The sequence below is a fragment of the Cryptomeria japonica genome, chromosome 5, assembly GCF_030272615.1.
Source record: "Cryptomeria japonica chromosome 5, Sugi_1.0, whole genome shotgun sequence".
Taxonomy (NCBI): domain Eukaryota; kingdom Viridiplantae; phylum Streptophyta; class Pinopsida; order Cupressales; family Cupressaceae; genus Cryptomeria; species Cryptomeria japonica.
The window spans coordinates 416,196,612-416,213,071 of record NC_081409.1 but is presented as its reverse complement, the minus strand read 5'-3'; the positions used below and the strand labels follow the sequence as shown (position 1 = coordinate 416,213,071).

The following is a 16,460-nucleotide window of genomic DNA, read 5'->3' as shown; positions in this document are numbered from 1 at the left end:
TTCCTTTACAAAATGTTTTGACTTCAAGGAATTAGAAGTTTTAATGAGAAACCTTTTCGATGCACCTATCTCACTTGAATATACTGGATGAATGAGTCTTTTGTGGGATGATCCTGCATCACTGTGTTTCTATATAACTGGGGTGACTCCATTTTTGTGGTCTAATATTTAATGTCTTGTTGCTACCTTTCAATATGGGGACATAAGACTTGTTGAATGAATTTAGGTAATTGCTGCAGATAGAAATGGTGATGCATTAAATCCGTTGTCTCACATGTACCATAGTCCCATTGAAGAGTTTTGAAGCTAGTCTGTTTTTTCTCTCGTTGTTTACTTCTTAGTTATAGTAGATTTGAGAAATTTGAGGATAGGTATAGACTTAAATATTGAGGTTATGAAAAGAGGTTCCTGAGCCTAACAGAGTATTTGCTAATCTAGTTCTTGGAATTGGTGCTTTAAGTTATTGAGATCAACTTTTTATCATTAGGCCTTCTTTATGATGTTTCTTATGCTTTCACAATAAGCTTTTCCTCGGTTTGTGTGTTCCACATTGTATTGTTTCATGTGGAAAAAACTGTTCTTTTAATGGCTAACAGTAGTTGACAGTATTTCCAAAATTTGACTTGGTTTCATCACACATTGAATGGTATTGTCACACATAGTTTGCAAATTCTGCTAGTACTCTCCGCATTCTGAGTACTCCGTTTTTTTTGCTCCTCAATTTTTTACTAGCTTAACTTGTGAATTTTTACAGACATAGGAAAAATGCGGATAAAAATGCTGACGTGAGTAAAATGCTGTTTAAAACACATTTTTTACATGTTTTTTTGCTATTAAACCATTCATTTTCTCTTTTTTGAGATGTCAATTTTTAATTTAATACATTTTGTTTGAATTTTGCATAGAAAATATGTTTTTTTCAGAAATTTTAATTTTTAGTACATTCTAAGTTGCCTAGTATTTGCCGAGTTGAAATTTTGGGCCTGCTGAGTACTCTTTGAGTCAGTCTGTGAACTATGGTATTGTGCTCGAACTGAGTGACACTGCTAGGGAGAAGAGTTGGATGGTTTAAACCCTAGAAACAACCCCAGGTAAACATTTCAATTTTAACTTCTGAAATGACCTAAAGTATGATATCCAGGTAGTTTTAATAGTAGAAAAGTAGCATTTACACATACATCAACTGGATTTCAAATTTTTGAACAATGATAGTGTTAACAGTATTTACCAATTGGATCAAGAACACATTAAATAGCTGTGAAAACATTGAAAATCTGACAACAGCAATAAATAACGATGATGACTTACTGCAGCTTAATTTTTTCAATGAGATTTATAGGGAATATGTTTAGCAAAGATTTGAGTTTGAATGTTCATTTTATTATTCATTGAGAAAAGTTTATTAATTATATGCATTTAAAAGTTGATAGTGATACTCACTGTTTTTAATGCTGATGTTATATTTTTAAAAACTACGTTCTCATTAAACTTTATAATTTGTGTTGTGAAAGAGGATTAGTTTTAGTTTGTCCTTTTTTCTTGATCAACACGTTTTATATTGCATTTTTAATCAGTTTGAGTACTGTGATGAGTAGAATAGATGGCAATTAGCTGTTAGTCAGGCACTTTTGCAATATAGCAAGGAAAACCACCATCCTTGCTTTGGTTCTGATAGTGTTTACAAATGCAGAAAGCTATTGCATAACAAAATTAAGTCCTTTGTATGTGCATGTCCGCATGTGCATTCAAGTACACATACATTTCTGAGTGTATTCAATGTACATGTTATTGTATCTAAATTATAGAAGCTTGTAAACTTTATGCTATCTTTATGCTTTGCTTTTGTAGGAATGGGCCCATGCATATTACACTGCAAAACACCAACAAGGGGCATCTCAACAGTGGGGTAACTTTTATTACTATAGGATGGAGTTGATCAGGTTTGTCTATATATTGCTTCTCTTAGCTTTTGTTTTAATTTCAAATGATGAAACATGTTTTTTGTTGACCTTGTGAGGCTTTTTGTATTTTGATTTAGTCTTTATGTTTCATTTTGAATACATTTTAAGGAAACATTAGATTAAAATACACTCAAAATGTTTTGTTTTTGGCTCCTTCCCCCTTTCTCGTGGATGTATGTTTTCCAATTTGTGTTCTTTTTGCCGTTCTTTAATATATGATTTAAGTTAGCATCAAAATGAGTGTTCAAATACATTTGTGTGGAGCAATAAGGAATAGTTGGTAAAGTTTCATGATTAATTTCTTTGTTTTTCTTCTAGAAGAGATTGCATGATAAATTCTATTCACCTTGAGTTGAATGATATGTAAAAAGAATTCATTTTTGGTTGAAGTTTATCTAGTGCTGAATGCATTTTATGACATCTTGAACTAAAAGACAATGAAAATACTATCAACAATAGTCTTTGAAAGGGTATTTTTTATGTATACATGATAGAAGTACCGTTAAAGACAGTGGGATACATGTATACAATAACTTTAAGGAAATAAATTTTGTTTGTGCATATGCAATTACACACCTGCATTTGTATGCAAGTGAACTGTGAACAATTTTGCATAATTCAAGCATTAAAATAAATGCTTTTATGTACTTCTATTTTAGAGAGTGTTTTAACCACAAATGCGTAAGTAGTTGTATTTCAATATCATTCAAGCAAATAAATAAATTTTAACTCAGTGTCTTTATGGTCAAAGATTAGTGTAGTGTCCCCTTTTGTATTTTATCTATTTTCTGATTTTTTGAGAGGGAATGAATCTAAACAGTAAGTACAAATTCTGACCACGCTTTTCTGTTGGAAATATTGCATCATTAGGTTCATTAGGTTTGTTATAGTTTTCTAAATATCATGTGCAACATAATATTTTAAGGTTGTATGGATATTTGTTATTATCGAGTTGTTTTAACAACTCACAAATATAGAGGGTTGGTTAGAGGAGGTAGAACAAACCTCCTATAAAATAGGATATGTAAATCCTATATATGAAAAATGTATTGACCGAAATGAGATGGAGAACAATAATAAAATAATATTATTAGTGTGTAAAATTTTCTATCTGCATCTGCCCAAATTTATATCATGGTATCAGAGCAGGACTGGGCGTAATTCTCTCAGGGAATGCCCAGGAAGATGATAGTAGGTGATACGTAATTTTGTATGATAGCACAACTCATAGTTTGCTAAAGTTTATTGTCTTTTTTATTTATTTTTGTGTATTATTCTGTTGTTGAGAGCATGATCTCCAAGGTCAGTCAATGGCATTTGGCTCAGACTATGGGCGTGTAATGTACCTTTGCTGTACCTGCCTGCCTGCCTGAGATTAGGGTCGAATTTGTTACTCCAAGGGTTTGAACAGGGCAGTGAATCGGATCTAGGGTTTCCTGCAACATTTTAAGAATTGCAATAGATATATCTATGTTAGCCATAATAGTGAATTAATTACATAACTGATACTTGAAAGATAGACCCATTCAGGAACGTCGGGGATACTCCAGGTTGGCTGGGCTGCCCATCCAAACCCATCCCGTCTCTTAGGGCTCCTAGGGTTACCTGAGGATGGGACCAGCATACCCCTGGCTGGAATCCCCTTATTCCGAATGTATTAACAAACAAGAAACAGCAGGGAAAAATTCATATAACAGAGATTAACGGTTTCAGAATGTGTGTTAATTAATTATCCTTTATTCACTCTGTTGTTTGGAGTTTATTATATTTAGTTTAATTTCAGAAACACCCCTATCATAGATTACTGTTCTTTTCCTTAATTCATATTAATGCAGATGACTACGTTTATCCTCATCTATTTCTAGAGTATATCTTACGACTTACAACTGAACCGAGATGTGCAGGTCGTATGTTGGCGGGAGATATACTACAGCATGCTATAGATCTGGGTTAATTCATGTGGCAAAAATGGTTTATATGTTGATTCAGATTTATAATTGATTAGTGTTTTATCTATACGTTTCCTGGATTTATGTTCAGTCACATCTGACTTATAATAAAGTTACAGAGAATCGCATTGCATATTATTTGCCTATAAGTATCATTAATAAAGAACGATAAACACCGACACACTGTGCTGCCCCGATGGATTAGCCTGAGGGCGTACTGGTCTGCGAGCAATGGGGAGGGGCGCTCTACTCACTGGGAAGAACCAGCAGCACCTCCCTACATACCGCGTCGACCTGATCCATTCACAGACCAGCCCGTTGGAGGATTCAGCATCGTCATGCAATTACATTAATATCATGGCTAAGTAACAACGTTACCTGTTTGCTGCTTCCGCCTGGTTTCCAGCCTTTCTGCCGCCTCCTCTTCCACCGTACTCCCCTTGGTGGCGTGTTTAATACCTTCTGGAACACACGCAACCCCTTTTAAAGGCGTGGTGTCCTTTCAGCGACGGTTTTTGGCAATGGATGCAACCTTTCGTTACCAAGATTAGTTAAGGTGTAAACAATTAAATGGGTTATATAATTTTATTAATTTGAAATGTGGATGAATATACATATATGAGTATTTCTCATAAGGTTTCTGCCTCTCATGATCCCGCTGTCTTCACGGGATATGACAGGGCGTCTCACAGAAATCAAAGATGAGGGGCAGTCTGCAGAGTGTGGAATCTGTCAAGAATTTGAGAAAAAGTGTGAAGAATGAAGTTGTGCAATTGATGAAAAGGGATGCAAAGAAATAGGTCAAGCATTACATGTATTTATTTGCAGCTGGAGCCACAGTTAGGATGGAGTTTTCAGCTTCTTGTGCTCACAGAGCTCTCTTACATGCATGGCAGAGAGAAATGATCTTTGGAGCTGAGCGATTTGTTTGCCATTATCACTTTCTAAATCCTCATCTGATAATTCTTTTTGCATCTTTTCTTCTTTGGGATTCAATCTCTTCTGCCTTGGGTGTATGTCATCCTCAAGATCACTATTTGCTGATCGTTTTTTTCGCTTCATTTTCCTTTCCCGTTTAAGGTAATCAAGAATTTGCTGCTACCAAGCTGGTTTTTCCTCTTAGGGGATTTTGCAGGATAAATTGCTGATTGGTCATGGTGATATTCATTCATTTTCAGTCTCTAAATTGTCTGTTTAGAGCAACATTTAGTCCTCTTGAGAACTGTCATTTATATAGGCAAGTAGAACAATATTTTAAGTCATGTTCTAGTGAATTCTACATTGAATTTTGAGAGTTATGGATTGCTTGTTAGCCTTTATCTGTCATTCAAGCCCCTTCCAGCATGGTCCATTGCATCTGCTGCTACCATTTCTGCTTCTACTTGAATTGTTTGTTACTCCACCATTGTCCCTTCAATTACCATCACTGGTGCCCATTCATTGCCTCCCTAAACATCCTCATCTGGTTTGCCAGTATCTGCTCAGACTATCCAAGCTTCTGTGTAAACCATACAAGTTACTATTTCAAAGCAGATAGTTGAGAACATGCAAGCATCACCCCCTTCAACAACCAGAGCCATGACCACTTTTTCTGGCGTGTACTTCTCTTCATCTCCATTACTTCATGGACATTAGGAATTTTATTAAGAATTATATGGCTCAGAGGACACAGAAATAAGTAGAATAAACAGATATCTCTGCACCATTTTTTAATTGAATCTACAACAAGAAGAATTCTGTCTCACTAGGTGGGAAATAATATGATAAATATTCCTTACCGTGTGCCTCAAGCCATTTATTAAATCTGGATGCCTGCTGAAAGTGCATAAATTCTAAAGTTTTGTTTATCTCAATTTTCACAAAGCTTGCCTAAAGCTATCTTATGGGGTGAATTCTGTTGATTTTGTAACTAGGTCAGGAAACTAAATAGGATTCGGATTGCCTTAAAGGCATCATTCGAATCCTTATAGGGCTGGGCCCTGCTTCATTAAGGAAGTGTGTAACTGGCTGGGCCCTATCTCTATGTGCATAGGGCTGGCCCCTTTATCTCCTACACGCCAAACATAAAAGAAACACATGCTTCCATTATAGGGCCGACCCTATATTGGAATGTACGAAGTTAAGCCCTAAGTGTCAAACGTGTGGACCTATCCACATCATTGTATATGCAAAAATGGTTTTAGCGCCCAAGGTTAAATGGGCCGACTTAGAGATAAGTAAAAAGATGAACCCCATATATATACCAGCCACTTGCAAGGCTTAAATACATATTCACATTCATGCGAATTAGTCTGATTTGAGAGGTGCGAAATATCTCTGCTCCTTATAGTGCGAATTCTTCCTCCAAAGGTCAGCAAGGAAGGAGCTGCGAAACACTTCTGTTGGTGATGCGAAATACTACAGTTTGCTGCAAAGATAGCAAACAAGCTGAAGCCCTTGAATCACACACAAATCGGCGGTTATGAGATAAGTTTGGTTTCAGCTGATAATTGTGCCCTAGCTGGGTTGTTATTGTACTTACAATTCAATATAACATAATCAGATCTGAGGATCTGTTGTAGCTGGATTTTTCCTCCTAGAGGGAGGTTTTCCCAGGGTATTTGTGTCTCTGTGTTCATTTTGCTTATCTCTACTTATCAACAAACAATCTAATCAGGAGCTAATTCTGATTTCTGAGTTCCTATATTAATTTGAAAGGCTAATTTCAACATGGTATTAGAGCTCTAGGTTCGTATAGAGGTTGTGATCAGATTTGTGCTCCCATCTAACCTGCTGTTCAAAGGTTTAGTCCTCATGGCTTCTTATATTAGGGCTAAAGATAGGTTGGAAGGTCACACAAACTACTCTTCTTGGAAGGTCAGGATAATGATGGCATTGAATGATCTTGCTGAATATGTTGGCAAGAATGCTAAGGAACCTGAGAATGAAAGTGAGAAAGAAGCTTGGAAGAAGGAGGACTTCCAAGCTCAAAGGATAATAATAGACTCCATCAAAAATCACTTGGTGCCATCCATCTCCATGAAGAAGACCGCTAAGGAGATGTTCACCACATTGGAAAAGATGTACGAAGTCAACAATACTAGCTACATACTTGCTTTAAGGAATCAGCTCTCTTACATCAAATTAGAGAAAGAAGAACCTGTTGCTGCTTACTTCATGAGAATCTCTGAGCTAAGAGATCAGCTTGCTACAGTTGGGAAGAGCGTTGAAGACAGTGACTTATCTATGACTGCCCTAAATGGTCTTCCTCCTTCTTGGGAACCGTTTGTTCAAGGAATCAGTGCTAGAGTTGAGCTTCCTAAGTTTGATCAATTAATGGGAGATTGCATTCAAGAAGAGTCTCGGCTGGCTGCAAAAGGAAAGATTAAGAACCCTTATGATGAGCAACATGTCCTCTTGGCTAAGAAGGAAGGCAACCATTGGAAGAAAAATGATCTCAAGAGAAATAGAGATTTCAAATCTGCTACCCCTCATTCAAGGAAGAGACCAAGAGACTTATCTCACATCCGATGCTTCCGATGCAACAAGCTTGGCCACTTTGCAAGGGACTGTCAAACTCAGGTCGAGCAAGAAGATGCAAACATAAATGAAGTATCAAATCATGAAGATTTCCTCTTTTGATCTATTGGTTTGTTGATCCATCCTTAAGTTAAAATTCTGATCTTATTGTTTTATTTCAGTAATGATGTATTAGGAAACTAATCCTTACAGCTGTTCTAAAAGGAAAATTATTGGTTTACAAGCATGATCCATGAAGGCCCACTTCAGCCCATGCCTTCGAATCTAGATTTGAAAGTCTACTCAAACTTTCTCCTTATTAAGGATACAAATTTGATGAATTAGATTTAGGATTGGTTCCAACCTTAAGTTAGGAAATTTGTTGTGGATTTATCAGCTAGATAGGCTTTTAGAGGGAGCCTCATGTTTTCTTGATTTTGCTGAGTTCTAATCATTGTGTTTCAGATAATGAAATTGATATGTCTAAATGAATTACTTGATTATTGCAAAATGTTTATTTTATGATGATACTAACCATGATACACTGGGTGTATCATCCACCCTCTGCGGAGTGCAAGGTGGTAGTTCTCGCTCACCCTCTGCGAAGTGCAAGGTGAGTTCACCCTCTGCGAAGTGCAAGGTGAGTTCACCCTCTGCAGAGTGCAAGGTGAGTCCACCCTTTGTGGAGTGCAAGGTGGCAGGTTTCTCTCACCCTCTGCGGAGTGCAAGGTGAGTTCACCCTCGGTAGTGTGCAAGGTGATAGATTGTCCTTCTCTGGGAGAAGTTTATGTATCCTCTGCGGTTGTGCATGATTTATGTTATATGGCTATATATATCTTTGAATATTAATTATTGCAGGTATGCATATGGAAAAGTCTCTTTCATCCTCTGTGGATGTGCATGATGAAAGATAATGGTGTTATATGAAAGATAAATGGTGTTATATGTAGGTTCCCAGGAAAGTGTGAAGTTATGAAGCATTGGCTTCTTCCTCTGCAGGCATTGCTAGAGAAGGTCATGTAAAGGTTCATTGTAAATGCATGATCAAATCACGAATTGTATATTGATTGAACTATTAGGGCTGGCCCCTAATCCTAAACCTTGTAAATGTTCATGCCATGGGTTTGTCCATGTGAATTTGGTTATGTATTTATTTCCTTCCCTAGTTAAGAGGGAGTGTTGATTTTGTAACTAGGTTAGGAAACTAAATAGGATTCGGATTGCCTTAAAGGCATCATCCGAATCCTTATAGGGCTGGGCCTGCTTCATTAAGGAAGCGTGTAACTAGGGCTGGGCCCTATCTCTATGTGAATAGGGCTGGCCCCTTTATCTCCTACACGCCAAACATAAAAGAAACACATGCTTCCATTATAGGGCCAACCCTATATTGGAATGCACGAAGTTAAGCCCTAAGTGTCAAACGTGTGGACCTATCCACATCATTGTATATGCAAAAATGGTTTTAGCGCCCAAGGTTAAATGGGCCGACTTAGAGATAAGTAAAAAGATGAACCCCATATATATACCAGCCACTTGCAAGGCTTAAATACATATTCACATTCATGCGAATTAGTCTGATTTGAGAGGTGCGAAATATCTCTGCTCCTTATAGTGCGAATTCTTCCTCCAAAGGTCAGCAAGGAAGGAGCTGCGAAACACTTCTGTTGGTGATGCGAAATACTACAGTCTGCTGCAAAGATAGCAAACAAGCTGAAGCCCTTGAATCACACACAAATCGGCGATTATGAGATAAGTTTGGTTTCAGCTGATAATTGTGCCCTAGCTGGGTTGTTATTGTACTTACAATTCAATATAACATAATCAGATCTGAGGATCTGTTGTAGCTGGGTTTTTCCTCCTAGAGGGAGGTTTTCCCAGGGTATTTGTGTCTCTGTGTTCATTTTGCTTATCTCTACTTATCAGCAAACAATCTAATTAGGAGCTAATTCTGATTTCTGAGTTCCTATATTAATCTGAAAGGCTAATTTCAACAAATTCATTTAATAAATGCTCATACAATGTCCAGTTTAGAATAGCCAGTGGAATTTGTGCGTGCTCTCCCCAGTTACAACTTTTATGTTTTCCACTTCTATTAAAAATCTTTTTGTTGTAACAAGTCGCTAGGATACCACTGCCCAATTGATAAATCTATATACAATGTCCTGGTCAGCGATCCCAGAATTAGGTGCATACAATTAAATTTTCTAACAGCAGTGTTTCAAACAACCACCATTTAATGAAGGGTCAGCGGGTTGTTTAGAGGAGATGCCTCTTTTGGAAAGGAGATATTACCATGGGAAAGAGATGTGGCTATTCACATCTCTTAAGGCTATATAAGGTGGATCTTCATTATAAGAAATTCTGAGATCTCAACTGAATCCAGACAAAGCAGCGATTTAAATTTTACAAGTAATTGGTATGCAATAGGGATAAGTCTATTGTTTAGTATAGAATCTCCTATGAAGTCTTTTAATTTATTTATTATTGAATTACATTACCATTCCATCAAGGATTTAGGATTAGTAATTACTAATCATTCATTGGATTTTAGTAAAGCAACCATATTAGAACTTGGCAAGGAAACATAATAGGGAGATGCAGGAGTACGGGTCCCCTCAATTGAGTAGACACCCATTGAGTTGTTTGCTTGTGGGCCAAGGGGTCGGATTGACTTGGTTGGTTGTTTGGCACTCTTGGGCTTAATTGTGGATGATAGTCTCCCAGCATCCTATGGTACTTTTCCCTGAAGTTTCTAATATGGTTGAAGCTATAGTGTGCATGTTTACAGTTTGAAACTTCATTATCATTTGTTTGTTGTTAATTGATTATTTTTCCTAAATTCAATTACTATTGTGTAATCTAGTGAAAGAATGCTATTGTAAATGAATTGAATTCTTGGGTTTGTTATTTTTTGGGCAATTAGGGATATCCCAAAAGGGGACATTACAATAGACTGTTTTAATAGTTGAAAAATCAAGCAACTTTACAACACATTTCATAATTAAGAGGGAACCACCCCTCTGGATAAATCAATTCATCTAAAATGGGGAGATTTTATATCTCCATAGATGCCCTGAGGTATAACTTCACAAGTTTTTAACTCGGGGGACAATAAGATCTAATCCATAATTTGCAAGAAAATCCACAGCATTATTTGCTTTATGGTAGCAGTGACCAAAATGAATGACTGGGAATTGATTAAACACGGAAAAGGCCTCACTTGTAATAATTGGAGGGTGCCATTATGATATGTCTATATAACACTTTCTTTGTTATAACCTCTGTCACTGGTTCGGGTTAAGCTTTCAAATTCAGAGGTTTGCTGATTTTTTCTTCTTTCCCTGGGTTTAGGAAGAATGGGTTCAACTGAGCATATATGTATGTGAGCGTGTGTGCATAAAAATAACCTTCAATAGGACAGGATGTATAAAATTGAATACAAAATTGAGAACACTGCTGAAAATTTACAAAATGCTTTTTTTTGGAACTTTGTAGGTTCTCTTCAGGATTGCCCATGGTGCTGCCCGGGCCTGGACATTTGGCTTGGGTAAATCTCAGACAACCCTTGGCTGAGTGGCTTGTATGGGGTCAGATTGGTCTGAATTTGTCTGTGGTTTCTGGCAAACATGGTAACATAATTTATAACCTTGGAGTCATCATCAATAAAGATAGTTTTAAAATTTGTTTGTAAAACATCACAGAGAGCCAGTGTTGAGATAATTGCTTTAGCATCATTTTTGGTGGCATTGGAAATGCCAAGAGAAGAGGCAAGAAGGGATCATTCACTATTCTATAAGATGCACCCTTAGGTTGCCTTTTACATTCTGATAGAGTTCATTTTTACCCAACCCAGGCTACAGACTCTCACTGCCTGTGGTACCCTGATCCCATAATGGAGGGGAGAAGACAGGGGCATGCCTTAGGCATTGATTTATTTATCTGCTTTTTCAGTACACTCTAATGTCATTCCATATTTATTGTTTAATCACTGCAACAAGTGCATGTGCAAGCTCACTTCATGTCATCAATTTTTTTTTATAGGGGTGTATAAACTTATGTCACTTCTGCCTTGTACTTATTTAGTGCCGTCATTTACTTGATGGTTGCATATGCTTCTGAAATCCAATGACCCTTGGGCCTTAAATGATCTGTCGTAAACTTGTCCCAAATTTGCTACCATGTTGGCTAGTTTGTTACAGTATTGGGGAAATGATTTTATTTTTTCTTTAAAAAATGTGTTATTAATTCTATAGCCTTGTTAGCAAGCTCCTTTATGGTAGGATTATTATTTCTTCCTTTGCTTGTTCAAAATTTGACACCATTGTAGAAACTACTATTCAAATTTCCTGGGCTTCCCCTTCCAAGTGTCAATTTGGGTACCTGTGTTGAGGCAAGCAGTTTGTTTTATTATTGCAGGGCCTTCCTGCATATTTCCATTACTGGTTTACAACAATTACAGCCCATCTGAGCATCAATAAGCTGAAGTTTTATGGATATGATTTTAAAATATTATGTATTTCGGGTTCATAAATCAAAGTACTGGAGGCAAAAAGAAGATAAACCATCCTGAGGCCCAAGGATTATGGATAATCTTTTGTGGTGCCTCGGATAGGAAAAAGCAGGTAGGTGTCCTGCCAGGAAAGTACAAATGCAGGCTAAACAGAAACTGGATGGTTCAATAGCTATAGAGAAGAGAAGTAGTCAAGTTGCATAAGGAAGATATAATGACTTGTTCTATAAGTGTTCTCTTCACTCTAGTATGTTATTTTAGCTTTTGAAAGGACATCTCAGAAAGCAACATTTTGTTTATATTGATATTGTACATGCATGACATACATCAAAACCTAGATGCAATTTGATTTGATGTTTGTTAGAACTCAACTTCTGCTGGTCAATCATTCAGTTTTTATACATTACTAAAAGCATATAACAGTAAACTAGACATGAGGACTATTTAACACAAAGACTTTGTTGCTTTTTCTGAAGCATATTTTACTTATAGTAGGTAAGCAATGAAATAAAGGTAGAGTTGTGAGTTTGAAAGACTAAATATGCATATAAATGAATTTGCTTCAGCTTGATCCTCCATAATCAACAGGTGCAAAATTATTATGCATTTAAGAAAACACATACTGGGCCTTCAGCTGCGGCAAAAGATAATTAATGATATGCATCACTTACATGTTCTACTTATTGGCTTAGCAGGTGTGGAACTAGTTGTCTCTTACAATATAACCAATTAAGGGCCAAAACATTACTTAAACATTGTGCTATGCATAATACACTAAAGGAGATTATGACTGATACTTTAATTTTGCTATTGATTGAGTGCAGTGATGTTTACTTTATTGGAGGATTTGGGACTGTGGCTTGGGTTGATGTTCAAGAGTATGAAAATGTACAGCCTGACAAAATTGCAGTAGATGGTGGAGAGCAAAATTTGAAGGTTCATTTGCTACTCTTCATAATAGTTGGAGATAACTGGGTTATCTCCTTGTTTTATTCATGATCTATGAGAGGAATATGAAAAACCATATAAGATCTTTGTAAAATGTCCTTTTGTCTGTCTTTGTGTTCATTTTAATTTTATTCTTGATTTCTTTTTTTCTCAAATCCATGTTTTTATCACTTAAATCTTAGAAGTTTATTATTTCTTTACCTTTGTAGAGAGAAGCTGTAACTCAACACATGTTTTTCTTTGCTTCGCTAGGAACTGAATGCAATGTTTTCAAAGCCATTGAAAGAATTATTATCAAGAGAAACAGAGGTGGATGATGCTGCCTTCATTTCAATTGATAGCAAGGGCACCGACATTCGTGTTCGTCAGGGAGCACAGGTGATTTATTATTGGAAAGCATGCATCTTGTTGATTTATAATATACATGATATGGGCTGAACGATGTTTGAAACATTTAATCATGTAAAGGTTATCTTTCTTATGTGTGCAGTTCAATGTCCAACGTCTATCGTTTGTAGGGGTCCATGAGGTGGAGACATTGGAAGAGGCAAAAATAGCTCTACAAAAGATTATGGATAAGTGTAGAAAGCTGTCAAAACAGACCTAGTACAGTCTATAGGAAGAACGAAGTATTAGATCTATCGAATCACATGGTATTTGAGGGCTAAGCTGCAGCTCTTTGAATGTGGTGCCTACCACTCCTGAAGCACTGTGACAGTTTGTTATCTGTGCCATTTTTCTCAGAAATTTTGAAGTTAAAAAGTTTCTCACTTAGTTATCGTGTTTTACCTGTATCTTTTGGACAATGAGTTGGAGATGAACCTTCCCTTAAAATCATTTTGAGGATGATTGGTAGATCATCAGAAGTGCATTTAACTGTCGTGAGTTAATGTGTATCAATTGCTCACTACAATTCCCATAAGTAAATTCTGAAGATGTTTGATATTAAAGCAGAATTGGATATGTCACAACTTGATAGATGATATTTGAGTGACAACTATAATTTCTGGCTTTCTCTAGTTGTCAATTCTAGTACAGAATGTAGGAGATGTACAAATGGTTGTAGCATATGGTAAATATTTACCGCTTAAAATGAGAGCAGGTTCCTTATGTATGACTTTGTATGAAAGAAATTAACTACAATCCAGTTTTTGTTATCAAGATGAAATAACATATTGTAAATCTGATCATTTATTTGCCTCTAGAAATACTTTGGATTTCTGTGAGGTTCTTTTCATTAAATCTGGTAGTCATTTTTTCAAATGTATTGTTCCTAGTGTTTTTTGCTTGGGTGCAAGAATTTTTTGAATATTTGTTTGATCTATAATTCAATGTGCCTAATAGAAGGGCCAAAGACGTCTCACTGCATTATGGAAAGAAGCTTGGTTTTGCATTTTAATGAAACTTGAAATGGAATTTTCTATTATAGACTAACAATATATCGGATATTGAATATTGTAAATAAGAAATTGTGCTAATAAGCATTACTTTTAACATCATGATTAATCAAAGTTCTGTTTGTATCATCTTGGTATATACTCAAGTTAACCAAGTAGTTTAGAATGTGTTTCTGACCAAGTATATGTTTCTATATGGGTGCTAATTAATTTTTGAGATTAGTGATGGTAGGGATGACATGTTCATTGCAAGTGGTTGATGGTTGTTTACTTGACACACCCTCTTGCCTGATGATTATGTATGGTATGACTGGACATGTTTGGGGAGCTCTCTTGGTTATTCTTCCAAATGTTCTTCTTGTCTATATTTCTAGAGAAAATATTTTCATATTTTGATTTTAGGAATAGGGTGGCAAGGCTTGATTTCTTATGTATTGTTCTTGTTATGTACGCTTTTCTAGTTTGGGTGTGTGTTTATCTGCCTTCTTGAATTTGGGATGCGTCAAATTTCAATTGCATTGATGAATGGAAGTTTGTGAATGTTCATTTGGTAGAGATGTAATCTTAAATGTCAGTTTGAGAAATTGAATGGGCAAATAATCAGAAGTACCACAAATAGATCAAGAAAGTTGGGATGCGTCAAATTTCAATTGCATTGATGAATGGAAGTTTGTGAATGTTCATTTGGTAGAGATGTAATCTTAAATGTCAGTTTGAGAAATTGAATGGGCAAATAATCAGAAGTACCACAAATAGATCAAGAAAGTAAGGATTGATGGCCAAGGAATTTTGGTTCCTAGTTTGGAGCATTACAACTACAGAACACATTCAAAGGGAACCTTGAGAAACTCGATTACATTTGATTTTATCTAGGACAAACTAGTCTGGAACAGGCATGTTAGTTGATTGATCGAACTGCATAAATTCTTGAGCCATTCTTTCTGCAGAATTTGTGCAAGAGCAAGGGCACCTGGCTTTCAATGTGCGGTTACCAGATATGGATATCAGGTTACAACTCCATTATTAAGAGGAAGATACCACTACGTTAATAAGAGGAAGATGGTTCAAAAGAGACATTTGTGGTCATCAATATTTGTATTCATGAGTTCAAAAACTCTAAAATGTTCAAAACAAAAAAGACTAGCAAGTTGAAGAAGTTTGCAGGGCCATAAGACTGATAAAAGGCAGTTTGAGGTTGCCTAAAAAGTGTTACTTCTAAATGATGTGCAGACGCCCCTAGTGTTCAATGTCTATAAAGGTCATTGATATTATCTGAATAATGTTTGATCCTCCTTTGATGGAGGGAAGTCCTCATTTGGAAAGTGAGGAAGGCTGCTTATACAAGGAAATTAATCACTTTCAAGAAAATATAACTCTTAAAGAATTGCCGTTAATTGAAGGGGAAATAGTGATGTCTTCCATCAGAAATCAAATTAGAGCGAGGCAGGTGGCAATCAAGAAGCTCAAACAGCAGAGGTTGGAGACACGAAAGTAAGACAATAGGTATTTGCAACGTGGTTGTCTCTATCTTTGCTTGGGAGGCAGCTTTGACATGAGTACAAGGCATCTCTCATCTGCATCTACTTGTTAGACATTGCTCACGAGGGAAGCTTCACCATGGGAGAGTGGGGTACTACTACATTGAAGGACCGTGGAGGTGGTGTTGGTGTTTCCAACTGATTGCTTGATCACCTCTATAAAGAAGCTATATTTAAAATCAGTGGCCAACGAATAGGAGAAAATATTGTTCTCCTCTGAACTTTAGGTTCTGCTAGACCTAGGAAGGTAGCCCTTACTAAAATATCAATAGGTTATAATTCTTACATGTAGAAATATTGACTAAAGAAATGTTCTGACAAATTCCACTAAGACTTGTATGATCATTACAAGATTAGTTCCTAGAGAACGTTGATAAACTGAAATAACTATAAGAAATAAAAGTATAGAAATGACTTTATATTTTAATTTAGAGGATTAAAGATATTACTGCCTTGTACTGACACATTCAAGATAGGGTACCATCTACAACTCTTCTTAACAATTCCTTAATGCAACACACAAACCCCCATGTCTTATTCAAAGCATATTTAATCGTTTTCTTGAAGAGAAGCAACAAATAAAATATATCATATAGAAAATGTATATAGATAAACTCATAAACTCTTGATTTCTTTGTATGAAAGGAAAATGCATGCAT

General features: G+C 36.2%; 1 protein-coding gene across 4 annotated transcripts in view; it reads left to right on the top strand.

Moving 5' to 3' along the window:
* Positions 1-14,108, top strand: part of LOC131028181 (uncharacterized) — a 115,136-nt gene extending 101,028 nt beyond the window's left edge. For all 4 annotated transcript variants that reach the window (XM_057958420.2, XM_057958419.2, XM_057958418.2 and 1 more), the window contains 4 exons: positions 1,849-1,940; positions 12,743-12,854; positions 13,119-13,244; positions 13,357-14,108. In XM_057958420.2, coding sequence (XP_057814403.1) covers positions 1,849-1,940; positions 12,743-12,854; positions 13,119-13,244; positions 13,357-13,473 — 447 coding nt within the window. In that variant the 3' untranslated portion in view covers positions 13,474-14,108. The remainder of the gene's footprint in view (positions 1-1,848; positions 1,941-12,742; positions 12,855-13,118; positions 13,245-13,356) is intronic.
* The last annotated feature ends 2,352 nt before the right edge of the window (positions 14,109-16,460 follow it).